The 23,207-nt window shown below is 45.9% G+C and overlaps 1 protein-coding gene across 10 annotated transcripts in view; it reads left to right on the plus strand.

Moving 5' to 3' along the window:
- Positions 1-16,749, plus strand: part of SLC2A3 (solute carrier family 2 member 3) — an 88,752-nt gene extending 72,003 nt beyond the window's left edge. For 9 of the 10 annotated variants that reach the window (XM_078450119.1, XM_060658479.3, XM_060658482.2 and 6 more), the window contains 9 exons: positions 2,691-2,783; positions 3,304-3,464; positions 5,365-5,605; positions 5,861-6,023; positions 6,722-6,909; positions 11,269-11,373; positions 11,746-11,847; positions 12,309-12,512; positions 14,212-16,749. In XM_078450119.1, coding sequence (XP_078306245.1) covers positions 2,691-2,783; positions 3,304-3,464; positions 5,365-5,605; positions 5,861-6,023; positions 6,722-6,909; positions 11,269-11,373; positions 11,746-11,847; positions 12,309-12,512; positions 14,212-14,430 — 1,476 coding nt within the window. In that variant the 3' untranslated portion in view covers positions 14,431-16,749. Of the gene's footprint in view, positions 1-914; positions 1,125-2,690; positions 2,784-3,303; positions 3,465-5,364; positions 5,606-5,860; positions 6,024-6,721; positions 6,910-11,268; positions 11,374-11,745; positions 11,848-12,308; positions 12,513-14,211 lie in introns of those variants that run through there. The other variant, XM_060658484.2, reaches the window with a different exon arrangement.
- Positions 16,750-23,207: the final 6,458 nt, after the last annotated feature.

The following is a 23,207-nucleotide window of genomic DNA, read 5'->3' on the forward strand; positions in this document are numbered from 1 at the left end:
GTCCCTTTTTAACAAACATGGTAAGTGGAAGAAGGGAAATGCTATAAATTCCTTAAAAGCCAGGAAGTTTTTTGCCCTACATACTGATGAGTCCCCAACTTCTTGGAGAGCATCTGACGTGTAGTGCGTGTGCAGCAAATACGTGTTTAACTGAATTTGGTAATTGTTCCATCTGTAGAGGCAAAACATTGTAGAATGGGTAGGATTCAGAATGGGTGGTATGGTGAATGCCATATTAAGGAGTTTGGATCCTATCCCATAGGCAGTTGATTTTTTCCTTCCTGCACCCCAGGGAAGTTGGTCTGGCTCCCAGATACTCAGGTTTTCTTCCTCCTGGGAGAGATTGTACTAATCCGAGGACAAGGAGAGCCAAAACCTGGTCCAATTCTTCCCTTGTTTGCGTTTCTTCTCTCAAACTGCCCTTCCTTCCCCTTCAAGATTGTAGACCTAGCCTGTAATCAAAAAGCAGCTGATAAATTCATAGCATTATGAATCTCTCTGCTTACACTCCTTCAAGCAACCTTAACTCTCAGATAGTAGCACTCAGTCAACTTTGCCTTATATAAATAGCGTTTATTCTCTCTTTATAGATTAATTTAATTCCCAGCAGATGCGAGAGCAAAAATTAAAGTGTATTTGCCCTCCCTCCAGCCTTTTCTGGTAGCATTTTGTCTGTGAAACTAAGAGGCTATATAGCGGCTATTAGAAGAGGGAAGGAGGACGAGCTTAAAAAACGGAGTGGGGAGGGTGAAGGATGTGGTTTTGAAACAAGGGGAGGGAGGGAGTTGTCGTCTAGGGTGGGGGTAGAATTTGAGGTCACAAAATTCCGAGAGGTCACGGGATCACTAGAGGCGGGTGTGGGGTGGGGCTGGGGGGGGCGGGGGGGCTTGTCTCCCTTGCAGGCTCCACCCTTTGCAGAGATTATAAATAAGTAAGCCGGCGAGCTCTAACGGTGAGAGTGAGGGGGACATGTGGAGCGGTCCTGGGGACCTGGAGAAAAACTTGCTGCCCAGAAGGACATTTTGGAGGTTTTGCTGACTGCAAGAGGTGGCTCTGGGATCCCACTCCTAGATCTTTATTGAAGACTGGAAAAGAATTAAATTAGGGCCATGGGGACACATAAGGTAAGAGATGATACGATTATCAATTATTTTTGCGCCTGCGGGGCACACTCAGAAAGGCCGAACTCAGTGGTGATGACTGTGCTGGGTTTTATTCTAAGTCATCTAGCCATCTTCAGGCCTTTTCGCTTCTCCAGCCTGCAGTGCCACAATTTGGCCACTACTCTGGATGTTAGAGCCTATCAAGGATTCATCCCCGTCCCGCTCACCTTTCCGTCGTAGGGAGAGACACCGGGAGAAGTTGTGTGTGTTTCTCAGGGGGTTTTTTGTGTGTGTTTTTGTTTTGTTACATAATCACATGCACTGAGGATGCGAGGGTGAGATGGTTGAGTGTTAAGGCTGCCTGGCTGTGTTGATGACAAGCGTGGGTCTCTGAGCGAGCGCAAAGATTCCTCTGGAAGCATTAGACCTTGAAAAGACCTGGGATTGGTTTGGGGGCCTGGGTCAGTGTTCAGCCATCTGCTCTGTAACCTATAGGAGTTCCTGGATACTAAGGAGATAGAATTCCCGTGGCCCTTATTGTGATTGCGATTGTGAGTGCACGATACATTAATAGGTCATCGTGTGTTGTGTATGCAATATTTGCAAGGAGAAAAGCATCATCACCAAGGTAAACTTATTTGAAAATAAATGAAAATAAGAGAAGGGATGAAGATGGGGGGTGGGGCGGGGAGGAAAAGGCCCTCAGGATAGTAAATGATGAGGTGAGGCAGAAAAGAAGAGGTGCTTACTGATGGGAAAAGGATTAAGCAGAAAGAGCTGTGTACGGGGCGGGCGGGGGCACTCGGGTACTTAGGCCTAGTTGCCTAGGGTACAAGGTCAGCTTGGAGAACGGAAACTCCTAGCCAGCCACTTGGTCTAATCGGACAGGGAGGGGGTTCAAGGAAAGGAAGGACTGGGAGAGCGCTGCAGAAGATGTCTTCAGGCTTAACAATTAGGCTTCCCTCGAGCTGGTAATTTCAGATAACACTTGAATTACTCCAGCAAGGTGAAAGACGACTCCCTCCTCCCCACCTTGTCTCCCCAGTGTTTAGGATGGAAGGGAGCTAGTGCACGCCCCCTGCTGGGTGGGGGCAGCGGTACGTTATCAAGTAAACAGGAAAAATTTCAAATCGGACCTGGATACCTGTGGGTAGATGCTGTAGATTACATTATCTCGAGAGATAAGAACAGCCCAGTGATGAGGACACCACCACCACAACTCTGGGCTTCAGTGGGAGCTGGGGTACAGGAGAGACACTGTTTCCAAAATAATCCACTTCCAGGAAGCCCCAGGTCTATGCTTGCTTTTATCTGGGGCAATTTTTTTTTAATACTCTAAAACCAATTAACCCAGGTCCCCTTAACTTTCTTCCCATAATATCTTGCCACTTCTCCCAGGTTTACGTAATGGTCTGCACATCTCTGGATAAGTTCTTCAGTACAACCTGTTGTTTTGTGTTCCCCATTCATTACCTAAATTTCATTAAGGTTTTGTTCTTTGCATACTGCTCATAGCCAAGTGCTCCTAGTACTCAATCGAGAGTTTTAAGGACTGTTTTTTTTCCCTTCTCTCCCTCCCCACCCCAGGTCACGGCGCCGCTGATCTTTGCCATCTCCATCGCTACGATAGGCTCTTTCCAGTTTGGCTACAACACGGGAGTCATCAATGCTCCCGAGATGGTGAGTGCCGGAAACTAGAGTTAAGGGTTAGAATTTGGAATAGGGAAATTATTCCTTGAAGTAGGGTTTCAAGAGTGAAGAATTTCAGTCAAACTTGGTGCCTAGCTCGGCTAAGGCTGAAGAGGCAGAATAACGGTGGGGAAGTCTATAGCTGAATCATTAAAGCAAAAAACTCAGTTGCTCCTTAAACCCGTGACTGGACCCGTTCTCCTCTCACCCTGTCGTGATGGTAGGAAAATGGGGAGGTGGGGGATTCTTGGGAGGACTGGGGTAGTCACTGAATAACGGTGCTACTACCTACTGGGATTTTCAGGACAAATCCAGCTTGTTCTTTTCGGAGCTGCCATTAACTCCAGTATGTTCTGGGTCTCTTCCAATCCCATCTGTTCACTCACTGGATTCTCCACCTATAAAGTAATCGTAATGCTGTTTTCTTAGGGAGGAGAAGATCGCCCATATTTGTCCCTTCTCTCATTCAAGTGTAACAGTCTGTCTGCCCACCAACCATTTTAATTTGCAGATCATAAAGGACTTTCTCAACAACACTTTGAATAACACACACAACAACCCTCGCGATGAGGTGTTACTCACTTCCCTCTGGTCTTTGGCTGTGGCCATCTTCTCCGTCGGTGGTATGATTGGCTCCTTCTCCGTTGGACTCTTTGTCAACCGCTTTGGCAGGTATTGACTAGAAACTGGGCAAAGAAGGAGGCTATGCTGGTTGCATTGAGAACAGGTATTGAGAATCAGGATGGAGAGGCTGTGGGGCGCCTGGGTGGCCCATTAAGCATCTGTCTCAGGTTAAGATCTCATGGTTCCTGAGTTTGAGCCCCACGTCCGGGCTTCCTGCTGCTGTCAGCACAGTGCCTGCTTTGGGAGGACCCTCTGTCCTTCTCTCTCTGCCCTTCCCCCTCTCGTTCTCTCTCTCTCTCTCTCTAATAAGTAAATAAAAACTTAAAAAAAAAAAAAAAAAAAGGAGGCGGAGGAGGTGAGGATGTATTTGAATGAGAGCATTCCCCAATCTGATCAAGGCAAGCTTAGTCCAACAGGCACTGAATAGGACTGCCCTTGCTTGAAGCCGTGTTGCCCGTCAAGAGATTAGCCTTTGGCAGTCCAGCATAAGCTAATTCAGGATTCCCTAATAAAGTACACTGTGGAATTTCCCAGAAACCTGTTTATATTCACAAGGTCAGAAGTTGTTTGCTTTTCTTAAAAACTTTGCGGTCTCGTGCAGATGTTTGCATTATTTTACAAAGCCGGATCGGGAGGAAACATTTTCTAATCCTTGGTCTGTGGCACGTGTGGACAATGGCCAAATAACTGAACTGACATTCCCCCCTCCCCCAAAAGAAAATTGAATCTCCTCATTCTGTGCTAACTTGATTAGAATGTCTTAGCAGAATACTTCCAGTATTCTGGTGAAGGAACCATTTTGTCTGCTAATGAAATGTCCTGGAAACACAAATGGAATTCAACTTTTTAAAAAATTAAAGCAATCTGTTTCATTTGATCATTGTTTGGCTTGCATTGTTGAGGGCACCTTGTGTCAACTAAAGTCACTGAAATTTTAATGTGGACCTCCCAATTCACGTGACTTTCTTCCAGTTGTTCTTTTCTTGAGAGAAAGAACCTCTCTCCTAGAGAGAGGTGGGGACCCAGGGAAAGGAATGCAGAGAAAGGCAAAAGAGAGAATGAGGGATGGTTTGGGATGTACCTTTAAGATCTCCCCAGGATTTCAAAGCTCCCCTGGGTAATTCCAGTGGGCCTTCCAAGGGGAGAATCTAGATTTGGTTCTTCCCAACATCTGCAGTAATTTTTCAGTGTTAACCTCTTACCTTGTCATCCTTTAGCTGTTCCAGTGGCTTTGCCTCCCACATCTAACACACAAATGCGGCCATTTATTATTTTATTCTGGCTCTCAATACTAATTGTCGACGACCTCCCCACAGGTTAGCCTTAGAGAAGGCGAGCTGCAAGGCGGTCTGCTTTTTACAAATAGAAAAACGTGTGTCTGAACTCTATCTTTGTTACTTGTTGGTGACATCTAAGCAGTTACGTTATAACAAGACTCCGTAAGAAGCATACAGAGATCAGTACTGGTCCAAAAATTTCTCTAGAATGTGTTGGACCAGCTGTAGCAGAATTGCCCAGGGCGGTGGTTCTCAAACCTTCTCTTTGAATGAAATCACCTGGACTGCTTTGGGGATCAGATTGCTGGGCTCCACCCTAATGATGCAATAAATTGGGTGGATGGGACAATTTTAATTTGTTGCAGATCTCTAGCTGATGCTGTTAGTCTGTGGCCAACTTTGGGAACTACTGGCCTTTGTGGTTACTGCGATTCTGGCTACAGCTGGGGCTTAGGAGAATCTTAAACAAGTTCTCTAGGTGATTTTATGCACACAGAGGCGCCGATCCTGGTTATCCCAGCTAGAAATGTTCTGATAACAGAAAAAGGAAAAGTTAGACCAAAAAGAGAAGGTACATAATAAGGCTGGAGAAGGGTGAAAAGACAAGGAAAGAAGGAGAGAGACTGGGCCTATTTTGCTAATTTCTCTTGTGTTTTCATTTAACCTTTCAGGCGCAATTCGATGCTCATCGTCAACCTGTTGGCTGTCGCTGGTGGCTGCCTTATGGGGTTCTGCAAAATAGCCAAGTCGGTTGAAATGCTGATCCTGGGCCGATTGATTATCGGCCTCTTCTGCGGCCTCTGCACAGGTTTTGTGCCCATGTACATTGGCGAGATCTCGCCTACCGCCCTGCGGGGGGCCTTTGGCACTCTCAACCAGCTGGGCATCGTCGTCGGGATTCTCGTGGCTCAGGTATTTCCTGAATGTCAGTTTCATGGCTCCCTAAATTAGTTAACATAAAGTAGTCCTGAACCTCTGGCATGTATTCAACTACGTAAGTTTCAGGTATCATTACTACAACTCACAGACAGCTTCGGGAGAAAGGGGAAGAAACAGAGTTTTTCTTTTCCTGTGGTAAAAGCACGGAGGGTTTTCCGAATTTCGTTTTTAATCCACCGTGGCTTGGAAAGGATGAGATTTATGGTAGCCTCTTTCCCTGGCTTCCAGATCTTTGGCCTGAAAGTCATCCTGGGGACAGAAGAGCTTTGGCCCCTGCTGTTGGGCTTCACCATCATTCCCGCAATCCTACAAAGCGCAGCCCTTCCCTTCTGCCCGGAGAGTCCTCGATTCTTGCTCATTAACAGAAAGGAAGAGGAGAACGCCAAGGACAGTGAGTATCCCTCACACCCTCACTGTAGGAATTTTAGGGCTGTGGTTTGTTTCAAGACGAGGGTGTTGGGTCTGTCCTCTCCTTTCCCTTGCCCCTCAGAACCCAAGTGAAGGGTTTCCTGATGGCTCTCATGTCAGAAACTTTCTTTCTTCTCTCTTTCTTTTTTTGTTTTTTAAATTCTTTTTAATGTTTATTTTTAAGAGAGAGCGCACGCACAATCAGGGGAGGGGCAGAGGGAGAGGGAGACACAGAATCCGAAGCAGGCTGTCAGCACAGAACCCGACGCCGGGCTCAAACTCATGAGCTGTGAGTTCATGTATGGCCTGAGCCTAAGTCGGACGCTCAGCTGGCTGAGCCACCCAGGCACCCCTCAATTCGACCCCTAAAGAATTATGTGAGAATTAAAAAGGGGGAGGGCTGAGTGTCCGACTGCATGTCATGATCTCGTGGTTTGTGAGTTCAAGCCCCACATCGGCTCGCTGCTGTCAGCCTGTCAGTGCAGAGCCTCTGTCCCCCCTCTCTCTGCCCCACCGCCCCCTCAAAAATAAATAAACACTTTAAAAAAAATTAAGAGAGAAGCCGATTAAGGCACAGATGCTAGCCCAGGCTTGTCTCGCATGGCCTCTTCCCAGCTGTTACGGGGAAAATGACCTTGGGTCAGCACCTTAACCTTATCCTTGGTTTGCTTGTTTTACCAGTCCTCCAGCGATTGTGGGGCACCCCGGATGTGACTCAGGACATCCAGGAGATGAAAGATGAGAGTGCTAGGATGGCACAAGAAAAGCAACCCACAGTGCTGGAGCTCTTCAGATCGCCCAGCTACCAGCAGCCCATTATCATTTCCATCATGCTCCAGCTCTCCCAGCAGCTCTCTGGAATCAACGCGGTGAGTATCTGCTCCACGTCTGAGGGGGCAGGCCCACGTTGCACTTAACTCCCCTGACCGCGGTGCCAGGTGCTGGCGTGGTCACCCCACGATGCTCGCCACATGGCGGCCACTCCAAAATGTTGATTATCCAGGCTCTGACTTAGTGTTGGTTTTTATTTCCTTATTACTAGAGTTCATTGATTTAAGTAATCTCTACACCCGACGTGGGGCTCGAACTTACAACTCTGAGATCAAGAGTCCAAACGCTCCCCTGACTGAGCCAGCCAGGCGCCCCTGTTTTATTGCTTTAAGATTCTGTCTGCAGCACATGTTTTCCATGTGGAAAAATAAGATAAATTAAAACAAAAAATTCATCACCTTTAGTCTTGGAACTTGTGGTTCACATTTGTCCTCTTCCCAATTTTTTTCAGTATATAAGACATTACAAATTTATCTACTTTTCATTAATCCTCTTTCTGACCCACTCATTTTTTATTGCCGGTTGTCTTTAACTTTGGTCAATCTTTTTTTAAATTTTTATTTATTTTGAGAGAGAGAGAGAGAGAGAGAGAGAGAGAGAGAGAGTGCATGAAGGGCAAAGAAGAAGGAGACAGAATCCCAATCAGGCTCTGCGAGGTCAGCGCAGAGCCCGATGCAGGGCTCGAACCCACAAACCATGAGATCATGACCCAAGCTGAAATCAAGAGTCAGACACTTAACTAGCTGTGCCACCCAGGTGCCCCTAACTCTGCTCAATCTTATCTCGTGTCATCAAAGATAATGTAAGCCATACAACTAAAGTAGATCCAAGAATTTACTGCTGTGGCTTTTTTTCCCAGGACTTTACAGTCTAGAAAGTATGGTAAAGCCCAGGGGAATAATGAGGCAATCCATTCATGATGTATACATATACTATTCTATATGTATATTTACAACTAGAATAGTGACTGATCGTTTAAAGTGGGGAGCAAAATGGAAGGTGACAGTTGGCAGGTAACTTATATTCTATGCATATAATCACCTTTCAGCATTTGAGTCTTCGATGTGGTAAGAGAGGGTATTCCCCTACCTTCTATCCATTTGCAGATAAAATATTTGTAATTGAGACATACTGCTGTTCTGCCTCTTTAAATTTCAGATGAATGCCTTGAGAGCTTCTGACCAGTCTTTTCTTTCTTTCTTTTTTTTAATGTGTATTTATTTTTGAGAGAGAGAGCTAGGGAGGGGCGGTGGGGGTGGGGGGGGTTACTTAGAGCCGAAGCAGGCTCCACGCTGACAGCAGAGGGCCCTGCGCTGGGCTCGAACTTACAAACTATGATCACGACCTGAGCCAAAGTCAGACGCTCAATCAACTGAGGCCCCCCCCCCCCCCCTGCCCCGCCCGGGTGCCCCTCTCATCACTCTCTGATCAATATGATTAGATCATTTTGTAGCAAGTTGGCCTTTGGCCTTTTCTCCGCAACACGCCAAGAAGGTTGCTTGTATCTGAAATAGCAGTGCTTCTCATGCAGGGTTGGAGGATGTAATATCAGAAATTGGGAGGAAAGATAGTTCAATGAATCTCGTTCTCAAATTTTGTCGCTTTAAAAATCACTGCAGGGGCACCTGGCTGGCTCAGTTGTATAACATGCAACTCTTGATCTTGGGGTTGTAAGTTCAAGCCCCACGCTGGTTATAGAGGTTACTTAAAAAAATATATATAGGGGCGCCTGGGTGGCTCAGTCGGTTAAGCGGCTGACTTCGGCTCAGGTCATGATCTCGCGGTCCGTGAGTTCGAGCCCCACGTCAGGCTCTGTGCTGACGGCTCAGAGCCTGGAGCCTGTTTCAGATTCTGTGTCTCCCTCTCTCTGACCCTCCCCCGTTCATGCTCTGTCTCTCTCTGTCTCAAAAATAAATAAATGTAAATAAAAAAAAATTAAAAAATATATATATGTATATTTGTGTATATATATGTATATTTGTATGTATGTACACACATATATATATATATATATATATTTTTTTTTTTTTAATTAAAAAAAAAAATCACTGTAGTAAAATACACTCTGAAGACTTTCCAGAGCAGCAGGGCTGGGACTAGAGTGAGGCATCGAGGTGCAAGCCAGTGGTCCTAAACATGAGCGCCTCCTTAAATTGTGCACCTCACTCGCACCCAGCATGCATAATTTAGACTCCAATGCGGGCCCTGTGAAGCAGGATCAGAAAAAGCCCACTCTTGGAAAATTACGAATGATGAATTAGCACTCTGCAGTACAGACTCCTCCCACTTCAGGAAATGATGTGTGAAAACACTTTTTCAACCCACATTTGAGTAAACGGTGTTTTCTAATTTCCTTAGAAAAGGCAGAGGGTCAGAGGTTGGGTAGTGTTTACCTAGCAGAGTAAAACTGCTTGAGGGTGAGATGATGTACGAGTTAGCTTGAATCCCACTTGATAGCAGCAAATAGCAAAGTAATTTGAGTGTAAGAACTTTCCTTGAGATGTGTACGTATGCATTAGGTTTTTGTTGTATAGGCTTTTAGATAAGAGAGAGTATTGCCATAACTATTCATTGCTAGGTTTAATTGTTCAAATGTCTTTTCTCACAAGCTTTATAATATTAAGTATTATTGGAATTTTTTTTAACAGTCTTAGCTCCCCCTTCTCTTCTAGAGCAGCAATTTTTGATTGGGATGATACTACAAATCTTTTTTCCTTCCTCCCTCCCTTCCTTCCTTCCTGCCTGCCTGCCTGCCTTGTTTGAAGATTTTATTTTTAACTAATCTCTACACCCAAAATGGGACTTGAACTCAGAATCCCGAGATCAAGATCTGCATTCTCTACTGACTGAGCCAGCTAGTCGCCCTAGTTTCTTTTTTTTTTTTTTTTTAAAGTAAACTACACCCAACGTGGGTCTTGAACTCTAAGCCTGAGATCAAGAGTCGCATGTTCTACCGACTAAACCAAGAGCCCGCAGATCTGCTTCCAAAAGCACAGCCTTGTGGCACCTGTCTGGCTTAGTCGGTTGAACATCTTGCTCTTGATTTTAGCTCATGATCTCATGGTTTGTGGGTTCGAGCCCCACACTGGTCTCCATGCTGACAGCACAGAGTCTGGTAGGGATTCTTTGTCCCTCCCTCTCTGCCCCTCCCCCACATGCACTCTCAAAATAAATAAACTTTAAGAAAAAAAATTTATTAAGAGCACAGCCTTGGGTGTGCTCAGTCGGTTAAGCATCCGGCTTTAGCTCAGGTCATGATCTTCCAGGTCACGAGTTCGAGCCCCGCGTCAGGCTCTGTGCTGACAACTCAGAGCCTGGAGCCTGCTTCGGATTCTGTGTCTCCCTCTCTCTCTCCCCCTCCCCTGCTTGCGCTCTATCTCTATCTCTCAAGAATAAATACACTTAAAAAAAATAAAAAATTTGAAAAGCACAGCCTTAGTCTTATTTTAGAAAATACAAATATACGTGGTTTCTATCTGAGGTGGTAAGAGTTGTTTCTTGAAAGGTAAATCCCAGTATAGATGCATATATTCATGAAAAAGTCTGACGAATTTTGCTGTAGAGACAAACACTCTGGATGAAATCATAAACTCGTGACTCAAACCTGAGGGACTGAGCCTAGATGATCTAGACACTGCCAGGCACTGTTCCCTTATTACCTTGAAGTCTGAGTCCAATATTTTGACATCTCTTTAACCGTGGTAGTTGTAGCAGCCATACATAACCGTACACGTTAAATAGCAGCTTATTGAATAGTATAAAGTTAAAATGATAGGAGGTATTACTTCCTGAAACACTTAGGATGGACCCAGAGCTAGGAATTCTAGCCCGAGTTCTGCTTCCAATTACATATACAGGCTTGAGGTTACTCCTCAATTGCTTCACCATCAAATTAGAATATCAGTGTACCTATCACTGTTTTCAGGGCTAGGGTAGTTATCTATTGAAGAAGCTTACTTAAGGGGCTTGCTGCTGGTTGGCTCAGTTGGAAAGGCATTTGACTCTTGATCTTGGGGTCACAAGTTCGAGGCCCACACTGCGTGTAGATCTTACCAAAAAAAAAAAAAAAAACTTTAAAACACACAAGGCTCAGTTGAAAAAATTAATATGACTTAAACCTTTAAATCTAAGTTGGTAAAAAAGATGTTAAGGAAGAGACTTAAATGGAGCAGAAGGAGTAAGCGTACAAGAAAAAATGGAGACAAGCAGCTAGAATTGACAAGAACTAAGAAGAGAATAGGGGTAAGATTCAGAAGATAATCCATTTGCAGAAAAGATATCGTGATTGAACAAGAAAACCCCAGAAAGGACCCCCTTAACCTCCTGGGACGGTCGAGTCTACTTTTTGAGGGTTCCCTGTTTGCGGTTTCAGAGCTGCATCTTTTGTTTCCCACTAGGTGTTCTATTACTCAACAGGCATCTTCAAAGATGCGGGCGTCGAGGAGCCAATCTACGCCACCATTGGCGCGGGTGTGGTTAATACCATCTTCACTGTCGTTTCTGTAAGTTGGGTGCTTTGGTAGTTTGCAGGGCCGGGCCGGCGGGGGGCAGTTCTTACTACACATGTTCAAAGATGGGTTTCACGGCCTTCCACCTCCCCACCATCACCTAAACCTTGTTGGCCTGTTCTTCGGGGAAAGAAAAGCTATGGAGTGATGGGTGTAAGCAGACTTCGCTCCCTCCAAGCAAACAGGAAGTGCATGAGAAGGAGGGAGGTGTGCGGGGACTACAGAGTATGCTTTCAGCTTGGAACTAAAATGGGCAGGGTGACCATAACAAGTATCCCGCCATTGGGAAGGCAGATTCGGGTAACTCATGCAGCGTTTTCACGAAAGGGAAAGCAGAAATTTCATGTTCTGTTATTCTCCTTATAGCTGTTTCTGGTGGAAAGGGCAGGGAGGAGGACCCTGCATATGATTGGCCTTGGAGGGATGGCTTTTTGTTCCATCCTCATGACCATCTCCTTGTTACTAAAGGTGAGTGTTCTTGGAGGAAAAGAAGGGGGGCGGGGGGAGGCGGGTAGAAGAGGTTACAGGTGACACAGGTGGGAAGATCCGTAAGGTCACATGCCCAGAGTTTTAAGAAAAGTGGATCATCAGCGATAGGTAGTTAAACTGTTACAATTCTTGTATCCGGATAACATGTGGCTTGTAAAATACCCTATGTAATTTAATTCTTAAAGTAATCTTGAAGTAATAATGACTCCCATTTTACGGACAGTGAAATGATCTCAATGTGAAAATGACCTGTGTGTGAGGTGAGCACAAGGTTAGGATTCAAAAACCCAAGGCTTTTGGCTAGATAGTCCAGTAACCCCATTGGACCCCAGCACAGGGAGCTTTTCGTGCTCAGTAGGTCCTCATCTCTGGGAGGCTAGATCCTAGCCAGGTTGTGCTGTCTTTTAGTACTCACTTGCCTTTGTTCCTTTCTCATATAGGATAACTATAATTGGATGAGTTTTGTCTGTATTGCTGCTATCTTGGTCTTCGTGGCCTTCTTTGAAATTGGCCCAGGCCCCATTCCCTGGTTTATTGTGGCCGAACTCTTCAGCCAGGGACCCCGCCCAGCTGCCATGGCAGTGGCTGGTTGTTCGAACTGGACCTCCAACTTTCTGGTGGGGCTACTCTTCCCTTCAGCTGCAGTAAGTAAATTACAACGAAACTCCCCTAGGGGCGCCTGGGTGGCTCCGTCGTTTAAGCATCGGGTCATGATCTCATGGTTCATGAGTTCCATTCCGACGTCAGGTGAGCTCAGCTCGAGCCCCACTTTGGGTGAGCCCCGCTTCTCTCTCCCTCTTTCTCTGCCCCTTGTAGGGGTTCGCTGTCTGCCCCTCACTCACTTGTGCCCTCTCCCTCTCCCTCTCTCTCAAAAAAGAAAGAAAGAAAACGAAATTCACCTAGCCAGTCTCAAAACCAGCTCACTTAAGCCAACAGGTTTAAAATCTGTTTCCTGACACCACAGAGGATTAGATATCAAGTGTTTTAAAACAGATTTTCTTTCTCATTTTCAATGGCATATAGAAAAAGAAGGAATGATGGCAAAAAAGGATTGAAGCAGGAGGGTAAGACTGGGAACCCACCCCTCCCCGCCCCCCAGAGAGAGAACACGTGCATGGGTGAGGGGGTGCTGAGAGAGAGAGAATCCCAAGCAGGCTTCGTGCTGTCAGCACAGAGCCCGATGCGGGGCTCAAGTCCACAAACGATGAGATCATGACCTGAGCTGAGATCAAGAATCAGACACTTAACCAACTGAGCCACCCAGGCACCCTAAAACTGGGAACTTTTATTAAAAGACCACTAGTCCGAGGTGATTACAGGCATAGTTCTGCCTAGAAACAATGATAGTTTTAAGCCTCCAAGGATTCCAAACCAACACTTAAATCCATAATTTGAATTCGCATTCATGACTTCGTGACCTTAAAGGCTCACTACACAAAGGGATGTCAATGAATGGATGAGACAGCTCCTATTCTAAAATGACTTGGAGGGGCGCCTGGGTGGCTCAGTCGGTTGAGCGGCCGACTTCGGCTCAGGTCATGATCTCGCGGTCCGTGAGTTCAAGCCCCGCATCGGGCTGTGTGCTGACAGCTCAGAGCCTGGAGCCTGTTTCAGATTCTGTGTCTCCCTCTTTCTCACCCTTCCCCATTCATGCTCTGTCTCTCTCTGTCTCAAAAAAAAATAAACGTTAAAAAATTTAAAAAAAAAATAAATAAAAATTAAAAAAATAAAAAAAATAAATAAATAAAATGACCTGGAGTTGGTTCCTTAAATAAAGGAACTTGCAGTGGACTTCTGGAAAGCAGTTCCTATTTCTGTGAGTCTTTCAGAAACCCAGATTTGATCTGATTTTGTTTTATTTAAATTGTACTTAACAGAGAGTGACAGAGAGAGAGCACACACAGGGGAGGGACAGAGGGAAAGAGCAAGAATCTTGAGCAGACTCTATCCTAAGTACAGAGCCTGATGTGGGGCTCAGTCCCATGACTCTGGGACCAGGACCTGAACCAAAATCAAAAGTCGGACGTCGAACCACCTGAGCCGTGCAGGCGCCCCAGAAACCCGGATTTTAAAAATCATCTTCAACAGTCCTAAACTACTCCGTAGGTGTTTAGAAGCAGGGAACTTTAGTGAAGAGGAAAAAGAACGGCTCAAAATTGCAGAGAAATCTAGTAAGTTAGCAAGGGCATCGGAAATCTCTGAGGAAGCCTTGATGTTCTTGTTAAATGTGGAGAGGTTATGTCTTGGAGCCTACTAGAAATGGACGGCACGGAAACGAGTTTGGCCACGACCAGATTTGACCCTGATGCTCCTTTTTTTTTTTTTTTTTTATCTTTTCACTAGTTCTATTTAGGAGCCTATGTTTTTATCATCTTTACCGGCTTCCTTGTCATCTTCCTGATCTTCACCTTCTTCAAAGTCCCTGAGACCCGTGGCAGGACTTTTGAGGAAATCACACGAGCCTTCGAAGGGCAGGCGAGGGAGGCTGTCAGAGGTGAGAAAGGCCCCATCGTGGAGATGAACAGCATCCAGCCTGAGAAGGAGACCGCCACCAGCGTCTAAGCCGTGCCTCCTCCCCGCCTCCCTCCCAACACGGAAAAGCAACCTCTCCCCAGAGGAGGGAGAGACCTCATCAGGTTGTAACCCAGGACTGTTTCCGAATGCTGCTACTTGATTCCTTTCTCTTCCCTCACACACCATGAGCACTCAGAGGAGCCCAATGCTGGACTTGGTCGTATCTTCAATGGCTTTCGAAACATTTCAGTTCTTGGACGTTTCTCTTCCGTGTAGAAGAGACCAAGTGAACCTAGCTTCATCTCCGGAGGGACTGGCCACTTGGCTTATGACAACATTGCCAGCTCTTCCTCCCTTGGCTTCTACTGTGGCCCCACAAGGGCCTACAGGGGAGTAAGAGTGAGGTACAGTTTCCCTGACCCCAGACTTACCAGGAAGCAGATCTACAGGAGTGTGGAGGGCAGAGAGGGATTAAATACGAGCACCTTCCTCGCTTCCATACAGCTCTCTGCAGAGCAGATTAACTTGAGTTTTATTTATTTTTACCTTCTGGTTTTATTGCATAAATATTTATTTTTTTAAGTGTGAAGTAATTTTACCAAATAATGGAAACGTAAGGAAATTGAGGTTAAAGGGAGGCGCTTAAAGAGAGGTTTATAGGGTAGAAGATTCGATACTGGCGAGGTCAAGGTGCAATAAGGGAAGATTTGCAGAGAAAAGTAATGTGTTATCGGAGGGGGTACGACGGGGTGCGTGAATGTTGCGCGTTGCCTCTCAGCGATTTCTGTCCTTCAGGTGGAAACTCTCAAGTTAAATTTCTCAGAGAAGTCATGTGCCTGTATTAAGCTACTGGTTACCTTTGGAACTTTTTTCTTTGTTTAAGATTTTATGTAGTGTTACTTGAAATCTCGGGTTATTATTGAGATGGGCATTGTAGTTAATGGTGGTTAACGGGTTCTAATTTTGGTTGGAGTCCGAAGAAGGGAAGGCGGTTTCTAGCAATCCTGTCTCCCCTCGCTGGACCAAACAACTCCCTCCCCTTGTAGTGGACTCACTTTTTTGTATTTTGTTTTTTTAATGAGCTCCTACCACCTGCCTGGTGGGAGAGCCTTCCCAATGAGCATCCCAAAATATTGGTTCTTGGTAGAGGTTCAGTATTTCTAAATGCTATTCTTTAGGAGATTTTAGTTGTTGATTTTTATTTTGTTTTAAGCCATAGCTTTAAAAGAATTCAGAGGAGAATGTTGGTAACTACCTTGAATTTGTAACCTCAGCTCTGGGGGTGGGTCTTTTCCTGAACGATTATTATCCAGTTGAACTATATGTTGTCGCTTTAAGGTCATTGCATGTGTGTTCATCTGTTGCCATATTTCCATAGTGTTACGTCAAGTGCCCTTCGGGGCCGTACATTTGAGACAGTTATGAGTAAGTGTGCAGTGTAACCCACACTTGAGAGAGTATGAATGTATGTGCACTGACACTTTGCTCTGGGTAAGGTAGTTTATTGGTAACTTGTTTCCTTGGTGTTCTACAGCCCCCCCTTTCGAACAGAATGTGTTAAAACTCATCTCTCTATATACAGAGAACACTGCCTCTTCTGGGTGGAATTTGCATCTATGGTTTTCTTCCAGACTTTATACAGTTCAGTCTCATCTGGCTACCTTTCCCTGTTGGAGAGATGGGGGAGAATTCCTTAAGGAGACTGCTGGTGGTAGATTCCATCTCACCCTAGACCCAGACAGTGGGAGTAGGAAAGAAGTGTGAGATCAGGACATGTGGCCTCTGGAGGTCGTTGGAGGGGAGTCATGGGGTAGTGGGAGGCCTTTCTTTTAAGAGGACAAAGAAACAAACTGAAGACTTCTAACTCTGGAGCATTTCAGAGAATTAGATGAGATGGAGGGGTTTCTGTTCGCCCCAGCTCACAGACACCTCCACAAATCTCTAGTTTCCCAGTATTTGAATAAATGGAGATTGGACCCCATGACATTTACTCTGTCTTCCCTCTTTCATATGTTGCTTGATCACCCTCTCTCTCCTTGGTGCTTACACAGTTCAGGCCCTTTAGCCAAACCCTTGCCTATGACAGTATTTTACTTCCCAGTTCTCACTGTCCCCTCTGGTCGTTGAGCCGCTGGAAAGAAAAACAAAACAAAACTCACAGAGCTTTTGGAATGGGGCTTTGAACAGGTGACTTCCTCTAACCGCCCTTCTACTTCTGGCTCCTCAAAAACAGTGGGTTGGCAGTTAGCAGGTGGAAGTCTTCCCATTTCGCAGCGACCGGATTGTGAATATTTCCAAATGGATTTTCTATTACTAATGTTACGGTGGTTCTTTGTTTTGAAATAAAAATTCTGAATGTACATATGACATCACAGGCTTGTCTTTTTTCATTTATGCTTTGCTGTGTTTTTGTCCTTCCTGGAACACAAAATCAGCTTTAAGTCCTGGTTTGGCCACACAGTGCCTGTCGCTGTCTTGAGTAAGTTTCTTTATGAGAGTCTAGTACACATAAAAATAGCGATACATGTTTATCACACAGATGAAGTGAAAAGCCTTAGAGCGTTGCTTTGCACACTCAATAAATTACCGTTGCTTCCTTTCCTGAATGAGAATTCTGCTTTTCTCTCTTGTGCTTTCTTCCTTCCTTTCCCCTCTAGTCTTTGCTCTCTGAAATTCATCCTACACCGATTAAGACGTCCATACTGTATTTATATCGCCATCCTACTCAAAATCCTTCAGTAGCTTCCAGTCAACTACAGAAAAAACAAAAAACAAAACTTAAGCCCCCTACGGATCACTCCCCCACCCACCCAGGGCAAGGTTTGATTTACCATATTGTAGCTCCTATTTATACAGGAAAACACCCACACCCACTTCATCACTCATTAACACTTTTTTTTTTTTTTTTAATGTTTATTATTTTTGACAGAGAGACACAGAATCTGAAGCAGGCTCCAGGCTCTGAGCTGTCAGCACAGAGCCCGACCTGGGGCTCACACGCATGGACCGCCAGATCATGACCTGAGCTGCAGACTGAGCCACTCAGGCACCCCTCTCATTAACCCTTTCATGCCTTCATTTATTACTTTAACACTCCCCTACATTTCCAATCACTTCCTAAAGACACGTGAACAGCTACTTATCTCTATTTAGTCCAGGCGTGAGCTCCATAAAGCCTTCCTTACTGGCAACATAATCCCTCCACTGGTACTCTGTGTGAGAGGTGATGAGGATGAAACCCTGACCTGAAAGAGCCCTGGGAGAGCACCATATTCTCCACGATTGTGGGGATCGCAGCTCCCTTTTTCTATTTTTGCTTCCTTGTAATTCATTCTCCAGCAACCAGACTGATCTTAAAGACTTCCAATTACATCTTGTAAACTGGCTTGCAGGCTCCTTTCCTGTGGCCTGTTAATTCAGGGACCACACATCCCAGTTTACTGCGATCGCCCTGGTGTAACTTCCAGCATACTGCTTTCATTCATTTTCAAAACTGCCCTCAAAATGTGTTCGGGGGAAAAGGTCTGCTTCTTCAACTTCATCTCTTGACACTCTGCTCACAGACTAGCCACACTGGGCCTTCTAGTTTTCAAAGACATCAAGTTCATTATCAGTAGGTTCTTTACACTTGGCCCCTTGTACTTAGAATATTCGGCCTCGACATTTTTTTTTTTTAATTTTTTTTTTAACCTTCATTTATTTTTGAGACAGAGACAGAGCATGAACAGGGGAGGGTCAGAGAGAGAGGAAGACGCAGAATCTGAAGCAGGCTCCAGGCTCTGAGCCATCAGCCCAGAGCCTGACGCGGGGCTCGAACTCACGGACCGCGAGATCATGACCTGAGCTGAAGTCGGACGCTTAACCGACTGAGCCACCCAGGCGCCCCTCGGCCTCGACATTTTGTGCGGCTCAATCTACCTTGTGAGTTAGGTCTTAGTAAACAACCTCTAGAATATAAGCCCCATAAAAGCAAGGACCTGGTCTGTCTCACTCATACGTGCACACTGTTGAACAGCTAACATGTTTAAGTGTTATCAGTCTGGTTCCAATCAGAAAACAGAAACCACACAGTGATTGGTTGATTGATTGATTGGGGTGGGGGGAGGACAAATAATTTTTAATTTTTTTAAACAAATACACCGAAGAAACCGCACAAGTATTTAAGCAGGGAAAATGTAATATAAAGAATATCAAGGGAGGCCTGGCTGTTTCAGTCAGTACAGCATGCGACTCTTGATCATGAGGCTGGGGGGGAAAAAGATACCAAGGTATAATAAGAGTAAGTAAAAGATAATAGATAGGACGGGTCAATATGGTATCCTAGAGCTGAGGGAGAGTATCCAAAGAGAGACTTGGAAGAGAGGGCATCTCCCCAAAGCTGAGGTTCAGATCTTACTGGAAAAGGCACGGTTGCAGTCTACTGGATAGCAGAGAAATGTGCTGGGTTGCACAGGCCAGAGCCAGTGTGGCCAGGGAAGCAGGGAACAACTGCAGGTGAGCCACAGCTAGTGGCGGGACAATCGAGGGTACCCAGGGAGTCAGTCGGGACACCAACATGGTTGGGGGGGCGGGGCAGGGCGGGGAAAGGCGGCGCTTTGGGCCTTGTGGAAAGTGATTGCCAGACAGAGGCGGAGGCTGTGAGGTGACTGAAGAAGCCTGCATTCTGGGTGTGTGGCTGGGGCAGGGTGCCACCAAATGTCCTGTCACCTGTGGTGCGGCCACCGGAATCCGCAGCACCATCTACTGAGAAAACTTCACTGTGCTTAACGCTCTCAAGAAGAAATGATTTCAAGTAATTCTATCCCTTACCAACAGGTACTGAAGGATGAATTTGGAGCTGTGGAGCAATAAATCGGTAAGCGGCACAACTGTTAGATGGCTGGCCGTCCGAAGCGATCCTTGGCTGAATCTACCATTTCCACACCTCCCAAAGCCTACCTGTGCTTCGATGAAATTCAAGTTGAATGAATGAATGAATGAATGAATGAATTTATGTATGTATGTATGTATAACCGAAAGCGTTTGTTGCAGTTATTTGGCTGAAGTTCCCACTGTGCGGCTGCCGCTGAGGTTGGGCTGGCGGTCCCTGCCCAGGGTTTTGGCAAGTGAAAAAGAGGAAAGGGAGAAGGTGGCCCCTGAGCTTGGAGTGGGTGCTGCCGGATGAGGCGGGGGGCCAGGCTGCTGGTGAGGCCCCAGCCCTCTAGCTAGCTCTGGCTCTGCGTTCCCGGTCTTCCCCACGCCGGCCCATCACCACAGAGAACCTCCCGGGTGTCGATCCCCAAAGAGTGACGCCAACGAATCACCCAGTGTTACATCTGTGTCCTTGATCCGGGCCCTGGTTGCCGGCGCGGCTGCAACCCGCCGTCCGCCAAGGCACCCAGCCACCTTCCTCCTTCCGGTCGCCGCCCTGCTCTCTCCGCGACCCCTGCTGCAGGTCGCACCGAGCGCGGGGGGGGGTCCCAGGCCGCGGAGCCCCGCCAGCCCTGCGGCCTCGACCAGCCACTTCCTCCGCCCTCCGCGGCGTCGCTGGAAGCTGGTCTGGCGCCTGGGAAACCGCAGACCCTGCGAGAGGCGGGGCTTCGGCGGCGCCCTCACTGCGCAGGCGTGGGCGGCCGCAAACCAGTCATCCTGAGTCCGTTTTGTTCGAGAGCGTTAGAACGATTACTGACTGGCTCTGGTCCAGGTCATAACCCAGCAAACCTTGCAATGCAGGTGTTTCCCACCTGTCTCCTTATAAAGCGACTTTACCCTTCCTGGATTGCCCTAGGCTTAGTGACTTAATTGATGGGACTGAATCACGTGAGTTAGGATAGATTTCAGAAATTAATTCCGGGGGCACCAAGGTGGCTCAGTGGGTTGAGCTTCCAACTGGATTTGGGCATCGGGTCATAATCTCACAGTTCCGTGGGTTCAAGCCTCGCATCGGACTCTGTGCTGGCAGCGTGGAGCCTTGTTTGGAATGCTCCATCCCTCTCTGTCCCTCCCCCTCGTGCGCTGTCTCTGCCTCTCTTATTTCTATTTTTTTAATATTGATTTATTTTTGAGAGAGAGAGAGACAGAGTGTGAGTGGGGGAGGGGAAGAGAGAGAGGGAGACACAGAATCTGAAGCAGGCTCCAGGCTCTGAGCTGTCAGCACAGAGCCCCACCTGGGGCTCGAACCCACGAACCATGCGTGATCTCATGACCTGAGATGAAGTTGGATGCTTAACCAACTGAGCCATCCAGGCGTCCCTGAAGCACAACGTTTTTAATTTTCTTGGTGGTTTTGTAAAATAGTATAGCCATTATGGAAAATAGTATGGAGGTTCCTCAAAAATTTTTAAATAGAACACCTTAAGGGGCCCCGGTGTGGCTCAGTCCCTTAAGGATCCGACTTCAGTTCAGTTCATGATCTCACAGTTCCTGGGTTCGAGCCCCACATTGGGCTCTGTGCTAACAGCTCAGTGCCTAGAGTCTGCTTCAGATTCTGTGTCTCCCTCTCTCTCTCTCTCTGCCCCTTTCCCACTCATGCTGTCTCTCTCAAAAACGAATAAATGTTAAAAAAAATTTTTTTTAATAGAACACTAGATGATTCAGCAATCCCAGTTATGGATATATATCCGAAAGAATTGCAAACAGGTTCTTGAAGAGATTTTTCATACCCATGTTTATAGCAGCACTATTCACAACAGTCAATAAGTGAAAGTAACCCCAAAATCCATCAATGGATCATAGATAAACAGAATGCTGTATGTTTATCTGAGGGAATATTATTTAACCCTAAAAAGGAAGGAAATCCTGTCATATCCTACAACATGGATGAACTGTGAGGTCATTAGGCTAAGTGAAATAAGCCAGTCAAAAAAGACAAATACTGCGTGATCCTACTTGTATGAGGTATCTAACGTAGTCCAGATAAATAAATAGATAAGTAAGTAAGTAAATAAATTCATGTAGTTAAAGTCGCAGGAAGAGAAAGTAGAACACTTGTTGTCAGGAACCAGGGAAAGAGGAAAAGGGGAGCTTTTTGTTTAATGGGTATAGAGTTTCATATTTGCAAGATGAAAAGTTCTAGATCTCTGTTTCACGGGAGCATGACTATACGTAACACTACTTTATCGGTACATTTTTTTTAATATTTATTTATTTTGAGAGAGAGAGGGAGAGAGAACTCTCATGAATGGGGGAAGGGCAGAGAGAAAGAATCCCAAGCAGCCTCCCCCTCTGTGCTGTCAGCACAGAGCCCTCCGAGGGGTCCATCTTAGGAGCTGTGAGATCATGACCTGAGTCAAATTGATGTATACATTTTTGTTTTAATTTTTTAAATGTGTATTCATTTTTGAGAGAGAGAGAGACAGCTGGGAGACACAGAATCGGAAGCAGGCTCCAGGCTCCGAGCTATCAGCACAGAGCCTGACGCGGGGCTCGAACTCACAGACCGTGAGATCATGACCTGAGCTGAAGTCGGACGCCCAACCGACTGAGCCACCCAGGCGCCCCAAATTGATCTATACATTTAAAAAATGCTTAATGTCTTAGTCTCTTCAGGCTGCTTTAACAAAATACCACAGACCAGGTAGCTCATAAACAACAGAAATTTTTTTCTCATAGTTCTGGCCTGGAGCCTGATGTCCAAGATCAGTGTGCCAGTTTGCTTTGGTGAGGGCCACCTTCTGGGTTGCACACTTCAGGTTGTATCCTTAGGTGGTGGAAGGGAAAGGGGAGCCCTCTTGGACCCCTTTTATAACAGCATTAATCTCATTCATGAGCGCTCTACCCTCGAGACCTTATCACCTCCCAAAGACCCCACCAACTAATACCATCACATTGAGTATTAGGACTTCAACTGGATCAACTTTAAGTCATTTGTTGTCATTGTTCGTGCCGTGGCGAAACTTCGTAACTGTAAACATCAGCTGTGGGCAAGTGTGCAAACACGGGAACTGTTTTTACTGCTAAGTAAGAGTGTAAAATCGTACCACCACTTGAGGAAGCGGTGGCTTTCTGGGAAAAATTGAAAATGCATCGCCCCAGTTCTTCACCCACCCCATCCCACCCCCAATTCCATGCTCTCTACTAAGTGTTTTGTAGTTTTGTTATGGTCTGAATGTTTGGGTCCCCCCCAACCCCAAATTCACACGGTGAACTCCTTCCTAACCCTCAAGGCGATGGTATTAGATGGTGTGGCCTTTGGGAAATGATTAGATCATGAGGGTGGGGCTCTCATAAATGGGATTAATGCCCTTACAGAAGCTCTCCACCCACCCCCGAAGCTTCCTCTCTCTTTCCCTCATGTGAGATTACAGCAAAAAGATGGCAGTCAATGAACCAGGAAGCAGGCTCTCATCAGACACCGAACCTGCTGGTGGCTTGATCTTGGGCTTCTTAGCCTCCAGAACCATGAGAAATAAACTTTTGTTGTTTATAAGCCACCTAGTATGGTATTTTTGTTATAGCCACCCTAACAGACTAAGACAAGTTCCTTCTACTATAAGAGAGGAGTGTGCTTCCATTTTCCTTGTTTGTTTGTTTGTTTATTTGTATTTTCGACACCCAACATGGGACTTGAACTCAGGACCTTGAGATCAAGAGTTGCATGCACCTCCAAATGAGCCAGTTAGGGGCCCCTTTTTTTTTTTTATTTTGTTATGCTTTCCTTTAACTTCAGTCTCAGTCATATGACTTGATTTGACCAATAAAATAAGGCAGAAGAAATAGCTATGTCAGTTCTGCCTTAAGAGATCATGCCTTACTATCATTTGCCCTCTTTCATATCTGCCATTGCCAAGGGCAGAGCTTCCCTGGGTAACTGCTGCAAACTTAGACTGGCCTCCAAAATAAACAGG

Source organism: Panthera onca, chromosome B4, assembly GCF_046562875.1.
Source record: "Panthera onca isolate mPanOnc1 chromosome B4, mPanOnc1 haplotype 2, whole genome shotgun sequence".
Classification (NCBI taxonomy): Eukaryota; Metazoa; Chordata; class Mammalia; order Carnivora; family Felidae; genus Panthera; species Panthera onca.